The 21,205-nt window shown below is 39.1% G+C and overlaps 1 protein-coding gene across 1 annotated transcript in view; it reads right to left on the reverse strand.

Annotated features, from left to right (window-relative positions):
• The window catches only part of ddr1 (discoidin domain receptor tyrosine kinase 1), a 49,424-nt gene that overhangs the window by 3,442 nt on the left and 24,777 nt on the right, over nt 1–21,205 (reverse strand). Inside the window, exons 4-15 of the mRNA XM_077720622.1 lie at nt 20,077–20,152; nt 19,104–19,256; nt 18,050–18,197; nt 15,593–15,695; nt 13,720–13,906; nt 8,930–9,179; nt 7,199–7,330; nt 6,945–7,010; nt 4,718–4,884; nt 4,441–4,642; nt 2,671–2,778; nt 810–1,111 (exon numbers count right to left, since the gene is read on the reverse strand). Coding sequence (XP_077576748.1) covers nt 810–1,111; nt 2,671–2,778; nt 4,441–4,642; nt 4,718–4,884; nt 6,945–7,010; nt 7,199–7,330; nt 8,930–9,179; nt 13,720–13,906; nt 15,593–15,695; nt 18,050–18,197; nt 19,104–19,256; nt 20,077–20,152 — 1,894 coding nt within the window. The remainder of the gene's footprint in view (nt 1–809; nt 1,112–2,670; nt 2,779–4,440; nt 4,643–4,717; nt 4,885–6,944; nt 7,011–7,198; nt 7,331–8,929; nt 9,180–13,719; nt 13,907–15,592; nt 15,696–18,049; nt 18,198–19,103; nt 19,257–20,076; nt 20,153–21,205) is intronic.

The raw sequence follows: 21,205 nt of genomic DNA on the forward strand, positions 1-21,205 counted from the left end.
GACTTACTGTTGACACTTGGACTAGTATTGTACTATTAATTTCATTTTACTGCACTATACTTATTTTTAAAATAAATGGCAGTTATACTCTAAAATATTTCAGGAACAACCTAGAATAAAGTTCAAACAACATTTTGGAATATTTTTACAAAGTGAAAAATGTGTCTGTTGGCTGTTCTGTGCAAGTTGCAGACAAGAATATGCAACCAAAAAAAGAGTGCCTATTTTTATCGCTACTTTTAATCATGTGTCAGGATTTATGAAGAATATTAAAGGTCTAAGAAGTTCACAGTTTGCACAATAACACTTCAACCCTCCGTCTATCACATTAAAAGTCTATTGCTTTAATAAAAACCTTAATCTTTATTTAAAAAAACAGCATGCTTAACTAAAAAATGCTGATATTAATTAATTGATGTCTCCAAAAACACAAACTATCGATATTAACACCCTTACCAACTATACTGAGATAAATAAAGAAGGATAAATGTGCAATCTCTAGCCATTCAAAAGACCGCTGATTTTCTTTCATTAAAATTTCATGATCAAATGCCAAAACCCATTTTCCCTTCTAAAGATAAGAAAAGACACATTTGGATTTTAGTGAGTTCTGCTCGGCAACAATGACAACTAGTTTAAAAATAACTTTAGTGCACTTGCCTTTGCACTAAAAATAAGTCTCCATTTTTTTCCTTGAAAGATGACAGGCAACTTTGTACCTCTCTCTCTCTCTCTTATTTTTTTTTTAAACATGATCCCTTTGCTGTCAGACAAAAAGATCTCAAAATAGTGGTAAACTTTTTTTTTACCTCTCCAAACTGTCCCTCTCCGAGCTTCTCCTTGAAGATGAGACACTGTCGCGACAGTTCGGGCAAGGGTCCGGCATCGGCCCCCGGGCTGGAAGGCGCCAGGGCGGGCACGGCGTACGTGTTGTTTCCACTCACGCCCTGCAGGCTGACAATGTCGGCTTCGGCGTAGTGGGGCACGCTGGGGGGCAGCGGTGGAGACACGGGTGGCGACAGGGCCGGGTATGGCGGCGAGCCTGGGTAAGGCGGAGGCTCATCTTGCATTGGAGGGAAGCCCTTCTCCGGGGAAGGCTCAGAGCTGCATGCTGGTCAAGAAAGACACAAACATTAAATTGTAATCTTCCTACTCTAGATGAGGAAAGAGGACAGAAAATATGTGGGAAAAGGAAAAATTGGAAGTGGTGCTATAACAGTGAAGGAAATGACAAAATTGACAGAAAGAAAGACCAGCATCCAGAAAAAGGAAACTTCATTGGTTAACCCAAGGGTGTCAGACTCGGGTTGGTTCGGGGGCCGCTTTAAAGTCAACTCGATTTGATGTGGGCCGGACCATTTTAGATATAATATTTAGATTTTTTTATTTATTTTTTATAAATGGATTGAAAGAACTGGATCAAAAACCTGGATCAAAAGCCCTCACTATTCCACTTTTTAAAGATCTGAAACAATGTTTATTTGAGCTTTTTTTCTTAGTAAAGGAAAATATTTTTTAATCATTATGTTCCATATTATAGTGGAAAACAGAAAATATTTTTATATATTTTTTCGATTTTATGAAATGATTTTTGAACTAAAAACAGAAAAAAATGATTTAAAAAATTACAATTATTGATTTAAAAGGGGGGAAAATAAGGGAAACGTAATATACATCTATACTCTTCATTTTAATTTGATCCTAAAACAGAAAGTCAGCACTCATCATTTACTTTCCCAGACCACACAAAATAATGCGGAGGGCCAGATTTGGCCCCCGGGCCGCCACTTTGAAACCTGTGGGTTAACCTGTCTGTGACAGTTTGAAGCACCGACGAGGGCCAGTTTGCCTTAGATGCAACCTGCTTTTAAACTCCGACAGATGGCAGCGTCTTCCTTCAATATTCAGTGACAAACTCGATAAAACAGACATAACAGCTGTAACACATCCCAGCATTCAGAGCAGGGCTGCTCAGTACCTCGATCGCCAAGGTACTATTTACAATGTAAATAGTACATATTAACAATGATTAGGCTCTCGTCAGGATCTGAATCTTCAGCTAACATAAACGACCCGTCACAGACATTGAACAGATAAAAAGACTCGCCACATCTATGCTCAATTTCAGCACCCTTTGTTGGTAACAAGACACATCTCGACTGCCTACTTCCGGCACCCCTTGTTTGAAATGGGTTAGACGTCTAACCCCGTCAACAGTTGTTCTCAAAACGACCTTGGCTTGCGATTAACGAGTTAAGCTAGCCATAACTTCTGAATAGAGTTCAACTGTACTGACCACCACCTCTGAGAGGGTCAAAAATCACTAAACCTTACTTATTAAACACAAAATACAACTTTATTCCTTTCATTTAGTGGACAAAGACAACACAGCCAAGCAACTTCGATAAATCCCCCAAAAAATGCAAAGAACCAGATCTTAATTCGGTCTGGCAGAAAAATGAAGACTTAGACTGAAGGTGAGAATGCATTTGATTAGAACTAAGCCACCACACAAGGGTTAAAAAAAAAATAGGAGTCAAGTCAAGACGCATGCACGGCGAGAATTCAAATGACGAGCCGACATCGCAGCCAACCTTGACGAATAGAAGAAGTAAAGGGGATAGCGGAGTGTTTCTTGTATTGTAGCTGGCCCAATCCGTGGCGTCTTACCATAAGGCACATTGAGACTCTTTTCCTGAGCCTGACAGGTGCTGGGCCTGGAGCCTTTCCTGTGATCTGACAGGAACAGGTGATAGGCCGGGTTGTTTAACAGCAAGGCTGAGAGATCACAAACACACACAACAAACACACACACAAAAACACACACAAATACACACAAGACGAGGCGGGGCACCGCATAAAGTAGAGACAGAACAAAACAAAATAAGGTACTGTTAGCATGTGGTGACTGATAAATCAAGAGGAAGATGGGATGCAAAGAAACGGGCAACAAGGCGGATGAGCAAAACAAAAATAAAACAAAAACAATACAAGAACACAATCGAGAGAAATCTTATTTAGTTTTTTTTTTTGAAAGGCAAAAGCAGCACCTGGCGGAAACCAAGTGGCAACCTCCCGCGGTAGTGCGCAACTTGAAGCATGCCCTCTTTTGTGGTCTCCTTTTCATGTGTTAGTTTGTCTTTTTCAGCTCAAGAACAAAAGGTGCTTTGTGCCCCTTCTGAGCATTGCATTCCCACACAGGCAGGCTTCCATGTGCCTTTGGCTTACTGGTGAATTACGTCACGCTAGAAAGGAATCAGGGTTTTCCTAACGAGGTCTTGGGACAAAAGTATTGGGACACTTTAAGTCCTGTCGCGAAGGTTATCCTTACTGCTTGCTAATTGCTAAATATGAGATAAACCTGCTCATGTGGTTTTATTGTCTTAGCAAACACATTTCATTTAGGTTTGTTGAATTTGTAAAACTGTTTCAGACTTATTTCATCTATCGTCATCACTCCTCCAATACTCTTTTTCGCCTGATATGGTAAATTGCCTTCAGCCAAACACCCTAGGTGCACCATTTATAGCACGTTAAGGTCTTAAAACTATTTTTTTTATGAGTTGATGTTACAATAATAAAAATAAACCACCAACAAATACTAACCCACGTTAAACAAATAGGTCATAAGAATTTATAACTGTATACGCTACATTACTATATGGTTTCAATTTTCTAAAATATCTCTGATCATTAAACCTTCACCTCAGAAAGTTATACTTGAAGGTTTTCATGGTAAATTGAAGCATGTTAAGAATTAAGTTTTCTACAGGGGTAAAGTAGGCCAAATACTATCAAGACAATGGAATGTCAAATACAGTAATCCCTCGAATATCACAGCTTCACTACATTGCATTTTTCTTCTTAATTACATTTTTTTGTAAGTTCATAAAAATGTGAAAATCCAAGCTGAAATTCGCAAGTGGAAGCCACTACCCCGTCCTCTGCTTGCTACTAGGACTCAGCACAAGTAAAAAATATATATACATATTTATTATTATTATTATTATTTTTTTTTTTAAATAGGGGTGACCCTACTCTGCGGTTTTGTTTATCGCGGCTTACCTTAACCGCAATAATTGAGGGATTACTGTATAATTATTGACCCGGACAGTCAAACACGCAGAAAAAGTTCTGCATTTGGGGGAAAAAGTGTGATTTGGGTGTATAAAGGATAATACTGGCAACTTCAATTCATACTCCAATAAACTGCATTAAAATCTAGCTCACTGAATGAAGCTGTATTTTGAATTGTTTTTAACAGTAGGTGTCCCAATACTTTTATCCACACATTGTTTTCTACTGGCATTTCACTCCAACAGCATCAAAGCTTGCAGGCGCTTCATTGGAGGGTAAAGTGCATGTCTCCATGGCGTGTCTGTGTGTGGGTGTTTCATGTTTCCATTTTTTTTTTTGGGTGCCTGTGACTTTAAGGGTTACCTGTGCTGTCTCGGTGATCCCTTGGGTGTAGCAGAGCGCTGGGCTCCTGGTATACGCTTTCGCCCTCTCGTTCGGGGTCGTCGGGGAAGGTGTGTATACGCTGATAACGGCTGGAGTAACTGTGCGTGTTGTTGATGACAACGTTGTCCGATGGAACCGACAGGTGAACGCGCAGTTCGTCACCTGACAGGCCATTTTGAGCCTACGAAATAAAAATAGTTAAAAAAATAAAATATTTGGGCTGGTCAGTCAAAATAACCCACAATTTGAATCGCACCTTTCCTAGTAGTTTCTTCCAGTATTGTCTCCAAAGAATGACGGCAATAACGGCCAGCAGCAAGAGAATGATGCCCACCAGGCAGCCAATCAGAATGGCTGTATTGCTGCTGTCGTCTTTAGCCACTGGAAGCCCCGCCCTCGGGGAGACGGCGGCGAACTCGGAACCTGCGAAAAAGAAAGAGAAAAGATGATGTAGTGTATCTGTAGGAAGGTTATTGTTAACAAAAATGGATGAAATGAACAAAAAACTTTAATTACCATTAAAAACTATTACTATGTTGCCAATGCATTAACTATACTATCTTATTCCTCTTTTATTATATTATTATTCCATTCTATTATCTACTATTCCATTCTAAAACCATTGTGTTTACTATAAAAAATAGTAATAATAGTTGAAAGGTGAAAAGAAATCCTATCTAAGAACAATATATTTAACAGAATTACTCTTCCAAGACGTATTATTGTGGAGAAAATATTATTTTTACCTGCAATATAACCAATAAAAACCTAACCAAAACCCTAAACTCAAAGACATTGAAACAAGAAAAATGAAAACCAATACCAACTGGCAAATCCATAAAAAAACAATGTATTTCAAACTAACTGAGCCAGAGGGAAAAACAAACAAAAAACTGAAATGAAAAATCCAAACTAACCTTGGCGTGCAATACAGATAACACGCACAGACACAAAATCCAAACGCAGTTCATCAGGTTACATGTGATAAGGAATGAATGATGCATAGCACGCAGCCCTGCTTTTGAGAAAAGAATGCCTCCTTATGTTCACAGCCATGTATGAAAAAAAAAAAAAAAACAGGGGTCATTTAATCTCCTCCAAAGGGCACGAGGCGCACACAGGTATGCGAGAACAAACACCATCGCAAAGAAAGACAAGACAGTCCCCGACCCCCCCGCAAGCTTATCAGGCTGTCAACACAATGTTGGCCATAAATCCCAACTAGTGAAGCAGACCACTTTTTGGACTTTTCAGTGCTTCAGCACGTAAAAACAATTCATTAACGTCGGAAAAACACCTAGTGTGTTAGTTAGTGTTTTTTTCTGAATATAGCGGAAGCTCTACAGTTGGAAATCTTCATTTAATTGACAAAAGGTTGGAAGGTGAAATATCAAGAGCAACCAATTGTCATTAACGTGTATGTATGGATCTAGATTTAAGCACTTCAACCTGTGAAAATATCACACCCTTGCCAATTAAAAGAGAAAAATATATATAAATAAATATATATTCTAGGCTGGTTTTATACTGAACACCTTAAAACTTTTACATAATAAAAAAAAAGATGAGTTTGGGTTCCAAAAGGTCAGCAATAAAATGTAATAAATTCTATTCCTTATATTTCTTTGAAAAGCAAAATGGACACCAATAAATTACAGTAATACCTTGACATAAGGGTGCCTCGACATAAGAGCAATTTGAGATAAGAGTAGAAATTTTGGGCGAATTTTTTTTTTTTCTTCCCGTTAGTCAGTGCCAATGGCGGAGCTTGTTCGCCAATACGAGAAGAGTACTATTTCCCAGGAAAGTTGGCAAGTGGTCTTACGTTATCCTATTATGGGGACACTTGTGTTTTTTGGGAATATTTTTGAAGGGAAGACAAAAGCAAAGTACTTAGATATTAAACAGTACTTAGATACTGAACTCTCTCTCTTAGACATTAAACTCTCTCATGAATAAAATTTGACCGGCGACCAAAAGGGACCGGCGACCAAAAGGGAACAGCGACCAAAAGACCAGCGACTAAAAGACCAGCGACCAAAAGACCAGCGACCAAACGTCCGAGCACCAATTTTTGTGGTGTAGAAAAGTTACAAAAGTGCAAAACTACTGTCGTTGGGACGAGAATAAATTACCTACCCATTTTCTTCATGTTTTTGGCATCTAAATAAATGTATTTTAGTTAAAGAGCGTGAAAGAACTAATATGGGGTCTTTCATGTTTGCCATTTGTAAATTGCTATTTTTATCCGTAGCCTTTTGCGATGTTTTGGATGATTGAGAGCTATTCATACACTGGACGTAAAAACCCTGATGATAACGACGTGATGAAGGCCCCAGAAAATGACAGGAGCGCATTCCAACGATCAAGGTTCCACTGTATTAGTCCTCCTCCACTTAGCGGAGGAGGTGCAGGAAGCGCATTGATATGGCAACCACTTCTCCCCCCACCCCCTCCCTGCATTCATCCTCCCTTTGTCTCACCTGACAGCGTCCAATTAGCAGTGGTGTCCATCGTGAAGGTGGTGGGGCTGGCGGTGGGAGGAGGTGCTGGATGATTAGGAGGTGGAGATGGACAAAAGAGGGGTGGAGGTGTAAATGAGTGTTGGTGGTGAGGGAGAAGAGAATGAATGAGGCGGATAACTCCGGCAAAGAAAAGATAAAGAGGGCATGTTGGGTAATGATGGGAAATAGAGAAAGAGGAGGAGGAGGGCGTTCGGGGTGAGAGTTGGACTCACCGGAAGCCATGGCGGTGGCGTTGGCGCTGTGGCGGTTCAGGGTCGGAGGAGAGGTTTGATTGAGGGGAGGAGAGAAGCTAGAGGTGGGAGTCTCAGGACCACTCTCCGGTGTCAAGTCCTTTTTCAATGGTTCTGGATTGGAGGATGAACATTGGTTATGTTGGATTCATTCTGTGATACTATTATATGTATTAGTGTGCATTTAATCATTTTTTTTTGTAAGGAAAGCTTATTCAATTTGTCTGAAGAGGACTCGGGATCGTAACAAGTCACCAGAGTCCTCCTTCCAAGGACTGTTTACTGGACTTCTATCCAAGGAATGCAGACCTGGAAGGACGCTCAAGAAGATGCTTATGCATTCAATGTCAATAATTGCATTAGATGTCTGCCTGGATTGTTTTATAATTATATTAAAGTATAATTATTGATGAATGCAACAGTTTATTTAAAAAGAAAAACTGTATCAAAGGCTAAAAAATGAGCATTATCATTGTAGTGAAGGGGGAATTGTTGGTTTGAATATGACATTGTAACAAAGTACTCTGGGTTGCCAGATGTGTCATTCAAAAGCTTTGTTAATTCTTGTAAATTAAACAATGCATTATTATTATTATTAGAGATTGGCTTGTTTTTTTTAGGTTTTCAAGTTGGCTTGCCAAGTGTTATATCACAACAACTAAGAGACCTTTTTTTTGGAATGAAGCCTTCACATAAATTGGTTTGTGTAAAAGGGGGAGTCGTAACAGCAGCATGTGACTTTGTAGGGGGCATTGTTAGCTTTTATTGATGTGCATCCCAAATCGGTTTCAGTGAATAAACAGAAAGACCGTGTAAATGGAATAATATTAAAAACGGGAAAACTCCCGTCGAGGTTGTGATGGAGCCAATCGGCCATAACAGCAAGTCGCCAGTTAGCCGGGTGATATGGCATGCCGACAAATACGTTTCTCTTGACTGCCGACCCCACGCCAATTACGACTCGCTGCCAGACGGCGGGATAAAAAAACAAACAAAAAAACAGCGGCCGAGAGTGGTCACGCATAAGAATGAGAATCACATAGAAATAAAACTGTGGCATGAACTTTAGACAAGATAAAGAGTTTTAATTTAGTAAAACGTACGACCCTTTTAAACCAAAATGATACTGCCCTTCACCAGGAACGGTTATGGGTTCGCCAAAATTCAACGACAAACAAATTCTAGTTCACGTGATATAAAACAAACATTATCATGATTTTTTTTCTCATACTACTTGGTAATCTGGAAATATTGTTCTTTAACAATACAACTTTATCCTCAAAATATTACGTAATAAAAGGATTTTACAGAGAAATATCGGGAAAAGTTTCTCATAATGATATGAATTTAATCCTGTAATATTGCAATTTTAATATAATTTTTAAGGGAATACAAAAAGCAAACCCTTGATAGGTTGAATCTGAAAGTCATGGTGGAGGCGGAGCAAATCTGCGTCTATAAAAATGGTGCGTTATTTGTGTGTAAAATACAGAAATAGAACTTGTTACTGACACTGCGGCTAAAAATACAATGCGCCGTATAGTCGTGAAAATACAGTAAATTTAGTATAAGATTAGATTAAATTTTTTCTTGAGTGTACCCGCTATTCTAATCCAAGTTCAATTTGTTTATATTATGTTACGAGCACGTTACCCTGACTGCCTAACGAGCGAGTTCATCAATTTAAACTCCCGTGGGCGCTTACGTTCTTACCAGAAATGAAGGATATCTCACTGAGGAGCAGCCATCTGTTGGTGAAGTAAAAGTTGCATCGCAGCAAGTGGGCCTGGTTGCCATTCAAGGGTAGCGAGAGGGTCCGAGCCGAAGGGTCTTTCAGGTCGTCCAGGGGCACGGGCAGGACGAGGGGCGGGGCCGTCCACGGCTGCATGAGGCCGGCCTTGAACACGCACTCCACCTTGTTGAACACCCGCACGCCCTGAGTGTGACGATTGTTGCCGTGCACCTGAAGGTAGAAGACAGACAAAAACAAGAGCCAATTTTATTTCCTACCTCGGGAAAGCTTCTATTCGTTAATCTGGGCCCGATCGCAGATTCAATTAACGGACGAAAATGTCCCACACGTTCATTCCTGGCTGCCTTGATTGCTTTTGGAAGACGCTGAAGAGAATCTGGAGTCGCCGCTGATGAATTTGACGAGAACGCAGTAGACGGGAAAGAAGCGAGTCGACTGACAAGTGCTTCAGCAAAACTCAGAAGTCAAAAGAAGAACCTTGTGATTTATTAGTTTGTCCTCACCTAAATTTTGCACGACTCTGTCACTTGCTGTCTTTTTCAGAGAAGAAATCACTCTGGATTCCAAAAAAAATGGGACATTTCTCTCTTAGCAGTCTTAATTCTGAGGTTATGTTTCATATGTACTGTTAACGGATGCACTTTTTTATATCTATCATATCTTGTGCTGACCAGGCCCATCTGTCAAATTTGTACAGCCAATTACGGCATTACAGCCTCACAGTTCTGCGGTTCAACCCAGTTCGGTCCTTCTGTGTGGAGTTTACATGTTCACCCTCAGGCTTGTGTGAGTTTTCTCCGGGTACTCCTCCCACATTCCAAAAACAAGTAACAAGTAGACCATGCATGGTAGGCTGGTTCAACACTATAAAATTGCCCTGGGGTACGAACATGAACTTTTTCCGTCTCCTGGTGCCTTGCGATTGGCTGACCACCAAATCAGGGTGTCCCTCACCAACCTGGACAAGCTCCAGCACCCCTCACAACCTGTGTCCAAAAATGAATGAGCCCAAGGGGTGAAAATCATCCATCTTAGCACCGCAAATGTAACAGATGACGATCTACAGGTCACAGAGGTGGCACATTGTTAACCTCACACTTAATTCTGAGCCTGTCACCTCTAACCGTATCCACATGTGAAGCAAACAGCTGCGCCACATGTTGCACAAACGTGCAGGTTGCTTTCAAAAAAAAAAAAAAAATCCCAAAGGACCAAAAAACTAAAGCCTCATGACTCCAACGACGCCAAAAAGTAATCCCTTTTGTTTAAAGAAGTGCAGTTTAACACACATGAGGTCAGACTCCTAATCATGTGCACGTGAAGTAACTTTGTTATAATCAATGCGTTCCCACTCGTGACCACAACGTCTCCGTCAACTAAAGTTAGCGTTGGAAAGACTTGTCGGGGAAATCCAGGAAATGGAAATAAGCTTAAAAAAAATAACCCAAAAAACATTGTGATGGTTACAAAGAAAAGAATTGGTGTTCCACTAAAAACAATGCGTGTACATCTTGAGGATTTATTACAATAACAAAGGAGAGCATGCGGTGAATGTTGACCGTAATGGTGCGATAAGAAAAACACAAAGCTTGTCAGCAGAATGCATCTCGTCGTATAACACAACAGGACATGCTGTTCTCGCGGTGGTTTTATTTGATTTGCTACAAAAATAACACGGTGTTAAATAATAATGAGGCTGGGTGAAGTGAAAATCTTTTTCATTGGGAAGGAAAGTCGGGAAAATATTGCTGAGTACAAAATTAATAGTGGCTGAGGGCTTTTATATATTCAACGCTTATTAAAGAAGAGGCTTCTTTATTTTAATAGCATAATTGCTATTAAAAAGTCTTTTGAACTTGCTGTCAATCATACGATCCAAAAAATACTGTACTTGGTAAAAAGAATGGAGCCCTAAATTAACGGGGATTTTCCAGTTTTTAGATATGTATTTTTTAAATTGAAAATACAGCCTGTGTTGTCCCATTAGACTAGTGTTTTCCAACCTGGATTTGAACCCAGAATCCCAGAGCTGCGAGGCCGACACGCTACCCACTCATCCACTGTGCCACCACTTTTTACTCCCAATATTTCTTAAATCTTCTAATATAGCACAAATAGCAATATTGTGCTCACACAGACTTTACTTTGCCAAAAAGTTGAGGTCCCTGAAATGAAACAACTTCTGTTTGACATAACAAAAAAACAAGAAAACAACTTAAATCTCATAACTTTCCCTTTTTTCTACCCCCAATTTTACTTCAATATCCTAACATTATGAGAATAGAAGTTTTGTGCTCACACAGACTAAATGTCAACAAAAAATAAAGCCTATGAGACAACTACTGTTTCCTGTTACATAAAATAAGCAATAAAATACACTTAAAATTCAACATTATACAATTTTAGTCTTGTTATAGTACAATCTATGATGCAATGTTCGTCCTATTTCAATTCCAATCTCATAGTAGTCAATTTTAATCTGATAGTAGTCAATTTTAATCTCATAGTAGCTATATTTCAGACAATATTAAATTTTTTCTCTCGGAATATTCCAATTTATGAACCTAACACCTGACCAGTGGTTGGGAAATACTGCATCAGGTTACCGTGATGCTTGACTTAGCATAATGAGGTTATTCAGTTCTTCTTATCTCTACTAAGCACATGGCAATAATTTTAAGAGCACTAAAAAACTCTAATGCACATTTTAAACAAGTTCATTAAAGCATTTTCTGAAGGAGTAGATTTAATTTATGCACCGATTTACTCCAGAATTCAATCTATGTCATGATGTGGTTCCGTAAAAAAAAACAACATCTGGAAATAAATCCCTATTTTATTTTATTTTTAAGGGGGGGATTGCGCCCCAAGATGGGATGTGAATCAATTCCGACAGGAAATTGAAAATTGAACAGGGAGCGGTACAATTGTCAAGCTACCCAATTCACTTTGTTTAAAAAATAAGGGTAGCGGAACCCGCAGAGGGGTTCCAGTGGGAATGCAAAGATCAGATTCAACTGCAAAACAAAAAAAAATGGAAATGCAATGTGACATTTTGCTAGCTTTATCCCTGCGAATCGAAAACTAGAAGTAAATAAGCCTTTCCCTAAGCATGTGGGTATTGAGTATAGGAATGGAGGCAAAGTGAATCCACTCTCTTGAGGGACAATTGAAGGATTCTAGTACTTCTTTTTCTCTCTCAAGATAAAAGTGAACTCAATACTTGCTGGCTACAATGCCAGCTTCCATAAAATGTACCACTTATAAGACACTCAGAGAGGAAAACAATGTTTTCTTTTCACTGGCTGCCATTGATGGGGATAGACGTCCAATTATTTTCCCTTAGGCCTCCCCTTCAACAGGGTTAGATGTGTGTACAGTAACCCCTCGAATTCCACGGTTATTGTAAGCCAAACATGGCCGCAAAAATGGAAAAAACGTATTATAAAAAGTATTATAACTACCTTTTCTTTTGTCTTTTTTTCCTTCAGTGCTGATTCCTAATACCAAGAGTGGCTTCCACTTAAATTAGATTAGATTACTTTAGTCCCGTATTTGGGAAATTTCACTGTCACAGTAGCAAGAGGGTAAAAATAGACGCGAAAAGGCATTTTAGACAAATAATTAGGTAATAAATAAGCAAATAAATAAATAAGTGTGTTGCATATACATATACATACACATACATGCACACATATACATATATACATACACATACATGTACACACACATATACACATACATGTACACATATACATACATATACACATACATGTACACATACATACATATACACATACATGTACACATACATACATATACACACACATGTACACATACATACATATACACACACGTACACATACATATACACATACATATACACATACATACATATACACATACATGTACACATACATACATATACACATACATGTACACATACATACATATACACATACATGTACACATACATACATATACACATACATGTACACATACATACATATACACATACATGTACACATATACATACATATACACACACATGTACACATACGTGTACACATACATGTACACATACATGTACACATACATATATATACACATACATGTACACATACATATAATGTACATGTACACATACATATATACACATACATGTACACACATATATACACATACATGTACACATACATATATACACATACATGTACACATACATATATACACATACATGTACACATACATATATACACATACATGTACACATACATATATACACATACATGTACACATACATATATACACATACATGTACACATACATATATACACATACATGTACACATGTACACATACATATACACATACATGTACATATACATGTACACATGTACACATATACACATGTACACATACATATATACACATACATATGCACACACGTACACATACATGTACACACATATACATGTACATGTAAACATATACATATATACACACACATACATACATGTGTATACATACGGTTGGTCTTAACATTCAGACATTTCTTTTGTTAAAGAGCCAGTTTCAGCGTGGATGTTTATGAACTTTAATAAAAATCTATAAATACTTTTAGAATATTTAATAGCAGAAAAAAATGGCAAAGAAGTGAATTTACCACGAGCAAAGTCACGATAATTGAGGAAAGACTGTACCTCATCAGAAAGACATTGTATACTATTTGTTGAAAATAGGGTGCCTACCTGCATGACATGAAAGATACGAGGCTTCTCAAAGTGGAACTCGATTTCCACGCTGGGTTTGCCGAGAACGTCTTTATTCCAGCCCAAGTAGTCGTAACCTGGCCACACCCGCAGTTCCTGGCTCTCCATGAAGTCGTCTCCTCCAAGGACGCCATCGCACAGTTGACCCAGGCCGCTGAACTGCACCCTGCAGGCCGGCACACACGTCATGCTTAATTTCACTCAGCTTTGACATTTTTTTTCCCCTCTTCAAAACTCATTCCCTACTGTTGATAGATGTCAAATCCATTAGAAGTCGGAATGTTTGGGCATCGATTGATCCTTCCCGGTCAAAATGAATTGGACATCATCAAAGGCAATTTATGAAATAACATAAAAGCCAATAGAACAGAAGGTAGGTTGTTATAATGGTTCCTTAGTTTGAACACAGCCGGCGGTATTGCCATTGAGTTAATCATGAATTCACAGTATGTTATGAAAAATGTAATATTTTGCATGCCAAAGCACTTTTCAAATGATCTGTAAAGATAAAAAACATCATAAAATGAAACCTCGATTTACAAGAAGGGCTGCCGTGATCGTTACGATAAGAAATATGGAAATAAATATGAATAATGTCCTACAATAGGCTGCAATAAATTACAAGCTTTACCAACATTCATTTCTGCTTCTTTGTTCTCGCTCTCTCTTTAAGGCAACGTGTTCCCTGAGCCTTACTGCATTTCTTCTTTTTGTGGTCCAAGTTACTTCAGGACAAGTATCTCCATACAATATATCGTATTTTCTTGCATATTAGCCGCCCCCGCGTATATATCATATATCTTTCCTCCCATCAGCTGTCAGGCTCTTTAACAAAACAAATGGCTGAGTGTTAAGACCTACCGCATGCATGCCTGTACATCTATGTGTACGTATGTATACATGTGCTTATATATATATATATATATGTATATGTATATGTATATATGTGCTTATATATATATATATTTCAGCAACATGTTTAGTAATTTAGATATTTATTCATGTATTTATGTATTAACTCTCTTATTACCTATCTATTTGTGTAAAATGTCTTTTTCTGTGTCTGTATTCTCACCCTCTTACTACAATGACAACGAAATTTCCCAAATACGGAATCAATAAAGTTATCCAATCTAATATAAGTCGCACCCTTTAAAATCATTGAATTTTACAATTTCTCGCATATAAGACGAGAAATGTGCAATACCAGGCACAAGTGAGTTTTTTCACAATTTATGCAAGGTTTATTATTTTTTTTAATTTAATTCATAGACGTCAGAATACATTTTGTTAAGTGTTTTATCTGTTTATCTTTTCTCTAATTTGAATTAAATGACCGTATCGGCCACATTGTCTAGCGTCATTGCGTTGTCAAGTCTAATTTATGCGCATATAAGCCATACCCTCGATTCAGTCATCTTTTTTTAGCGACAAAAATGGCGTATAAGCACAAAAAATATGGTAAGATAGCTAACTCATTGAATCGCAAAGTCTATTTTTTAAATGATATTAGAAGGTCATATCAATCGGGTGTTCAGTATCCATTTCCATACAAATACAGCGAGGTTGCACAGACTCGGTCACCCATCTGCGCGAGAATACGTCTGGTTCGCATCAATAGGTGTTAGCTTACTCATAAGCAAAACATTGTGGGCCCATTAACCGCGCAGGCTGAGCGAGCGTGACCCTGCCACGCATCCTGGTTTCAGCCCGCCTCGCGGCTTGCCAAAACATTATGGCCAGGAAACGCGCCTCCGAGTCCCTGAGCAACAACAATAACACCACCGGTCGCCCTTTTGCCTGGCCGGTCAGGATCCCTGGCGGCAAATCCAAGACGCGCCGCGGTACTTACCCTTGCTCGGTGGTGCCGTCGTAGGTGGAGTCGTTGAGGTAGACGGGCAGGCCCCACAGATTCATGACGTGACCCACTGGAGCTACATAAGCCGATAAGCCATCTGAAAGAAAGCAGGAGAGAAGTGGTCACGATTGAAGAAAAATGCGGAAACATTTGTCACGTTCGACTTGACTCGCCAAGGTGGGCAAACTTTTGAGCCTGGGGGCCACATTGACTTTAAAAAATTGACAGATGGGCGGGGTCAGCACAAGATACGATACATATAAAAAAGTGCATCTGTTAACAGTACATATGAAACATAAACAGAAAAAAAGGACTAAAGTATTAACATACTCATCATTCATCATTCAAGTAAAAAGTGTAAAGTACAAAGTAAAGTAAAAAGGAATGTATTAAGAAATATTAAAATGTAATTTTAAAAAAGATAGAGGGTCTGTAAAACACGAAAAACAAATAAGAGTGGACAGAGCTACTGCCACTGGCTTCCTCGTGACGGCGCCATCTTGAGGGAAAAAAATATATATAGTTGGACAACGTCGGCGGGCCGGATTAAAAAGCCTAGCGGGCCGTATGTGGCCCGCGGGCCGTAGTTTGCCCATGTCTGGGTTAGATCTGCTTTAAAACGAGTCAAACAAACTTTCGGGTACATTACGCAAGTCCATGCACGCTTAACATATGTGCTAATCAGGCAAAACGGCACTCTGGTACACGTGATAAATGATTCCTGACATAATGTCCTTTTTTTGGGGCTCTTTTGACACAAAACGTTGCCAAAAGTATCGGCTAACAAGCTGTCATTCGCTTATGAATTAAAGTGACATCCAGTCATAATCCCTATGGTTTAATATGGCGTTTATCCACCTTTTGGGAAGGTTTCTCACATGGATTAAGAACTTCAGAGCAGTCAAGTCATCTGCCACTGCCTATCATATCAAACCCACTCAAAACCGTGCCGGATAATGCTAATTAAAAGCAGCTAGTCGAAACCTAATCTCCATTTTCCAGACATAGCGAAAAGTGAGAGGCAGTCAAACTTTGTTGTTCGGCGTAAAAAAAGCCAAATTGTTAAAACGCTAATATCCTTAATCGCTACTTCCAGACAATCAGAAGCGAGCGTGTAGAAGCAGAGCCTTGAATCGGGAGCGAGCTTTAACGAGATATGTTCCCAAAAGAGGAACGCGGGACAGCTCTGATCTAAAAGGCAGCGGGGTGATGAACGAGTGGAGGTGGGATGCGACTGCGGAGGAGGAGGTGAGCGCTCATAAATACATTGAGTGCTTGGGGGAATGGCGGAAAAGCAACGCTATTCATCAGAGGGGCGCACACTCCAGCTGGCAAGCGGCATCTCGCTTGTAAATTTGATGCAATCTCTCAAAGCGACGCATGGGACGGACGACGAAAGCGCCGACTGAGAATCATTATTATTGATATTGAATTTTTCTTTTCACTCGGGGAAAGGACGTGGGTTTGTGCGAGGCCGTTTACACAATGTTTGAGGCCACTTTTTGTTCGCCTTGTGCGAAAGTATTGTAAATAATGTACGATCGATACATTTCTTTTTCTTTTCGGTGTGTGTGTGTGTGTGTGTGTGTGTGTGTGTGTGTGTGTGTGTGTGTGTGTGGTTGATGCAGATCCTCAGTAACCAGTTCATGGGAATCTAAAAAAATGTTGAACTGAGGAAACTGGAGTTTTGCTTTTATAAGTTACTATTCCGACAAACTGAAAAGGCTTAAAGTTTCAAGCCTCGATTTAATCGGTTACTTTTGAGTCTACCTAGTTTTGAATGGCTTCAGCTTCTGTTACATACTTGACCAAAACTTTACACAGTATAATCTAGACTGCAGTTTTTGAGGAATTGATGTACGTCTACAAAGTTAGGTAAGCTTATATCACTGTGAACTTTTAAGTGTGTATCAGAAGATGAAACTAGACTGTCCTGTTAGCCAGTAGTCAGCACGTTCAACTGCCAACGGTTATAATGTGGATTTAAAGTCAATTGGCTGTCAAACAACAGTTAAAATGTTCTTTTCAAGGTAGTTTGTCTATAAATTAACAGTATTATAATACAGTAATCCCTCGATTATCGCGGTTAATGTAGACCAGACAATCGATAAACGAAAAACCACAAAGTAGGGTAAGCCCTATTTAAAAAATATACATATATTTTTACATACTTCAGTGCTAAGTACTAGTAGCAAGCAGAAAAAAGGGGAGTGGCCGCAAGTTTCAGCATAGATTTTCACATTTTAGTAAACTTACAAAAAAAATTGCCCCAGAAAAAAATCGACGATGTAGTGAAGTCGTGAAAGTTGAAGCCACAATATTCCGAGGGATTACTGTACAATGTCCCAGTCTATTTTTACCATGTAACGAAGATATATCATTGTCAATGACATTAAAACATAACCATATAGCATTTTCCGTATGAAAGCTAACATTTGGATAGTCACATACCTTTCCATACACATCCGTAGAGTTCAACTCGAAGGCAGACGCTCATAACCCTGTCAGCTAGAGGGTAGAAGCGAACCATGCGGGCCACGATTGGAGGGCCCAGATCTTTCAGAACTATATCGTAGGTGTTATCGTTCCCAGACACCACCTTGAAAGAGAAAATGACAAATTAAAAATCCCTAGTAAACAAGCCAGAGTTTAAAATGATGAAATTTCTAGTTATAAGAAGTTTTTGGAATAACTCTTTGGTGGTGTATGTCAGTGCATCCACCATATTGGATGTGGCAGATCCATTTGTAAATGCACTGAACTTCAACTGACAACCAGCATGGTGCAATATTATTTATTCAGTTTTACACAGACTTTCAAAAGACTAAAAGTACTACAAAAAAAGACGAATGTAATATTCAAATTGGATGACAGAAGGGAACATGTATAAAATGTTCATAATTGTAGTTTAAATCCATGAAACTTTTATAGGAGTATATTTACATTTGAGATTGTGTTGAGTGGAATTTAATAGGCATTAAACTAATTAACTCATGTAAAAGTTAGTGTTTTGTTATAATAACTTTAAGATTTGAGACTTTCTAGTGACCTACACTTAACTTAACTCAACTCTGCTATGAACAAAAAGATAGGGGGTGACGTGGCTTTATCCTATCAGCCCCCAAAATCTGGGAGTTACTATTCCTGACGCGTTACGTTTTTAATTGCAGAAAAGCTCAAATAAAATGAAATCAGCGTGTTTTGTCGACAAACTCAGTGTTGGGCCCTCAGGCAAGATTTTGCAGTTGCAGAATTTGTGCAAAGATTGCACGCCGGTGTCAATCTCTAGTGTCTTCCTAGTCGGCTTGAAAATAATGGCGTCCTTTTGAAAACACTGCCGCTAGAGGTGGAATTCCCAGCGTGGAGTACGCAAGCTCGGCATGGATTTAATCGTACGCTAAAATATTGGACAGGGTGACGACGTTGGTGCCTGGCTTTTGTCGGAGCGTGTCACGACGGCGCTACTAATAAAATATGACATATAAGAAAGATAAAAAGTCCTCACTTCATGTCCCCAGCGGTCCTTCCAGGTGATCCATTTCACGCCGTCTCGGGAGTAGCGGAGACGATAACTGCGGACGAATTCCTGGCCGTGCCCGTCGGCGTGCCGACCTTGGGTGCCCACCAGGGCCAAAAAGTGGAGTTTGTGCAGGTCCACCTGCCGGAGAAAGTTAACAATATTTTTTAAGATCTATAATTTGCCATTTTTGCGCCAACTAGTGTTTTCCTATCCTTGTTACTTAGTGTAATGGTACATAGTCAGTGGCACGCAAAAAATTAGTTGTAATCAAAATAAACTGCAATATTTGGAGTTTAAGAACTTTTTTTTAACTAGGTCTACAATGTCTTCTGTGTCTTATGTCTGTCTTGCTACTGCAACCAGGAAATTTCCTGATTAAATAAAGTTCTAAACTATTTTTTTTAGGTTTTTAAGAACAGCTTCCAGTTGTAGTAGAGTTTAACAAAATTAAGAAATATTGCCTATCTTTTATATGTTGATTTCAAAAGGTGGGAAAAATGAAAAGAAATAATAAAATTAGCTATTGTAAGAGGATAAAACAAAAAAATTAGAAAATTTGGAGGTTAATAATGCCTCTAAGCTAGTCTGCAAGGGCCACTGTGGGACCAGGTTTTTGTTCCAACTGATCTAGCAAAGACAGTTTAACCAACGAGTTAATAATGAGCGTTTGGGGGTCAAAAACATTACAACAAAGTGACCCATGACAAAGACTGAACGTTTGTAAACTGCACTCCGGATTTCCAGCTCACTCATTCCTCATGTAACCTCATACAGTACCTGCGTGAAAAACGGTTTTAGGATGTATTTTTCCATCCATTTGTTGTCCCATTGTACAACTCAATGGCCAATAGAGCCTAGAAGTCTAACTGATCATCTTCCAAGGTAACATAACTCGTGCAGACAATCCCGAGAAGCAAGCATGATTGTAAATCACACAAACTGACGGCGTAGCGCTAACCTGAAGGTATTCCGATCCGTCGGGGAAGACGGGCCCTTTGGGGCACCAAGCTCCATCTCCTTCTCCAGTACTCAACCTAAAAACCAACACAAATCCGGTTTAGGACTAGCAAATGCACAAATGGAATTAAAAGGCCTTAAACTCAGTTTCTCCTGGGACAATGTCCACAAGCTCCTACGGGTTAAACCTTGGTTCTTTGTTGTAAACAACAAGACGTATAATGGATTCCACAGCGTGAAGACGCCCACGTAAAAACAGACAACGGTCTGTGAACTCGCTCAAGCTGGGAAAATGTAAAAATGTACAGAACACATGACCAAAGAGAGGAAAGGGACTCGAGAGAAATGCACTAGTCTCAACACCGACTCGGCGGCGTGTTGCTCAGACCACCGAAAAACAAATCATTAAATCAATGGCGTCACGCAGACAGCCATGTTGCTCCCTTCTGAGGGTGAGATCATGCAGCAGGAAACAGCCGGATGATTTCACACGCATTAAGAAGAAGAGCGTGATGGAAAGACGAGTAAGACTGGGCGTCAACTGCCTGACAGCTAAAGGCTTCGATGCATTATATTACTCCCGGGGTGTCGAGATAGTGTCATCGTGGAGCGGTGCTTCTCAATTATTATTCTCCGTCATGGACTCCCAAAGGAAAATATTTTGCAACCTTCAGGATGTGTCAGTGTCTTTAAGTGGTGTCATTTTGGGTGTCAATTCTTGTAAGATTGATAGAAATAATTTGGCACTGAAAAAATAAAAAATAAAAAAGCAGTAAATGAGGATTATTGGTCTGTAATGTGGCTATTTGAGATTTGAAGATGGAAAATGGATGGAAATATTTAGCGTGTTTTTACTGATAAAAGGTAAAAATCTTATGAGGATTATTGTTTTGCATTTGACGACGTGAAGAGTTGCCAAACCTGTTTTAGTTGGAGGTCAAAATGTCGTGTTGTGTTGGTCATGCTGTGAATGTTTAACTCATTTGGCAGATTTTTAACGGTGCTAGGCGACCAATCCATTTTCTAAATATTAGTAGAAATTTTTATTTGTATTTCTCTATTTCAAAAAATACATTTTTAGCTTTTTCTGGTTTAGAAAAGATTAAAAAATAACTCATTTTACAACCTTC

Source organism: Stigmatopora nigra, chromosome 7, assembly GCF_051989575.1.
Source record: "Stigmatopora nigra isolate UIUO_SnigA chromosome 7, RoL_Snig_1.1, whole genome shotgun sequence".
Lineage (NCBI taxonomy): Eukaryota > Metazoa > Chordata > Actinopteri > Syngnathiformes > Syngnathidae > Stigmatopora > Stigmatopora nigra.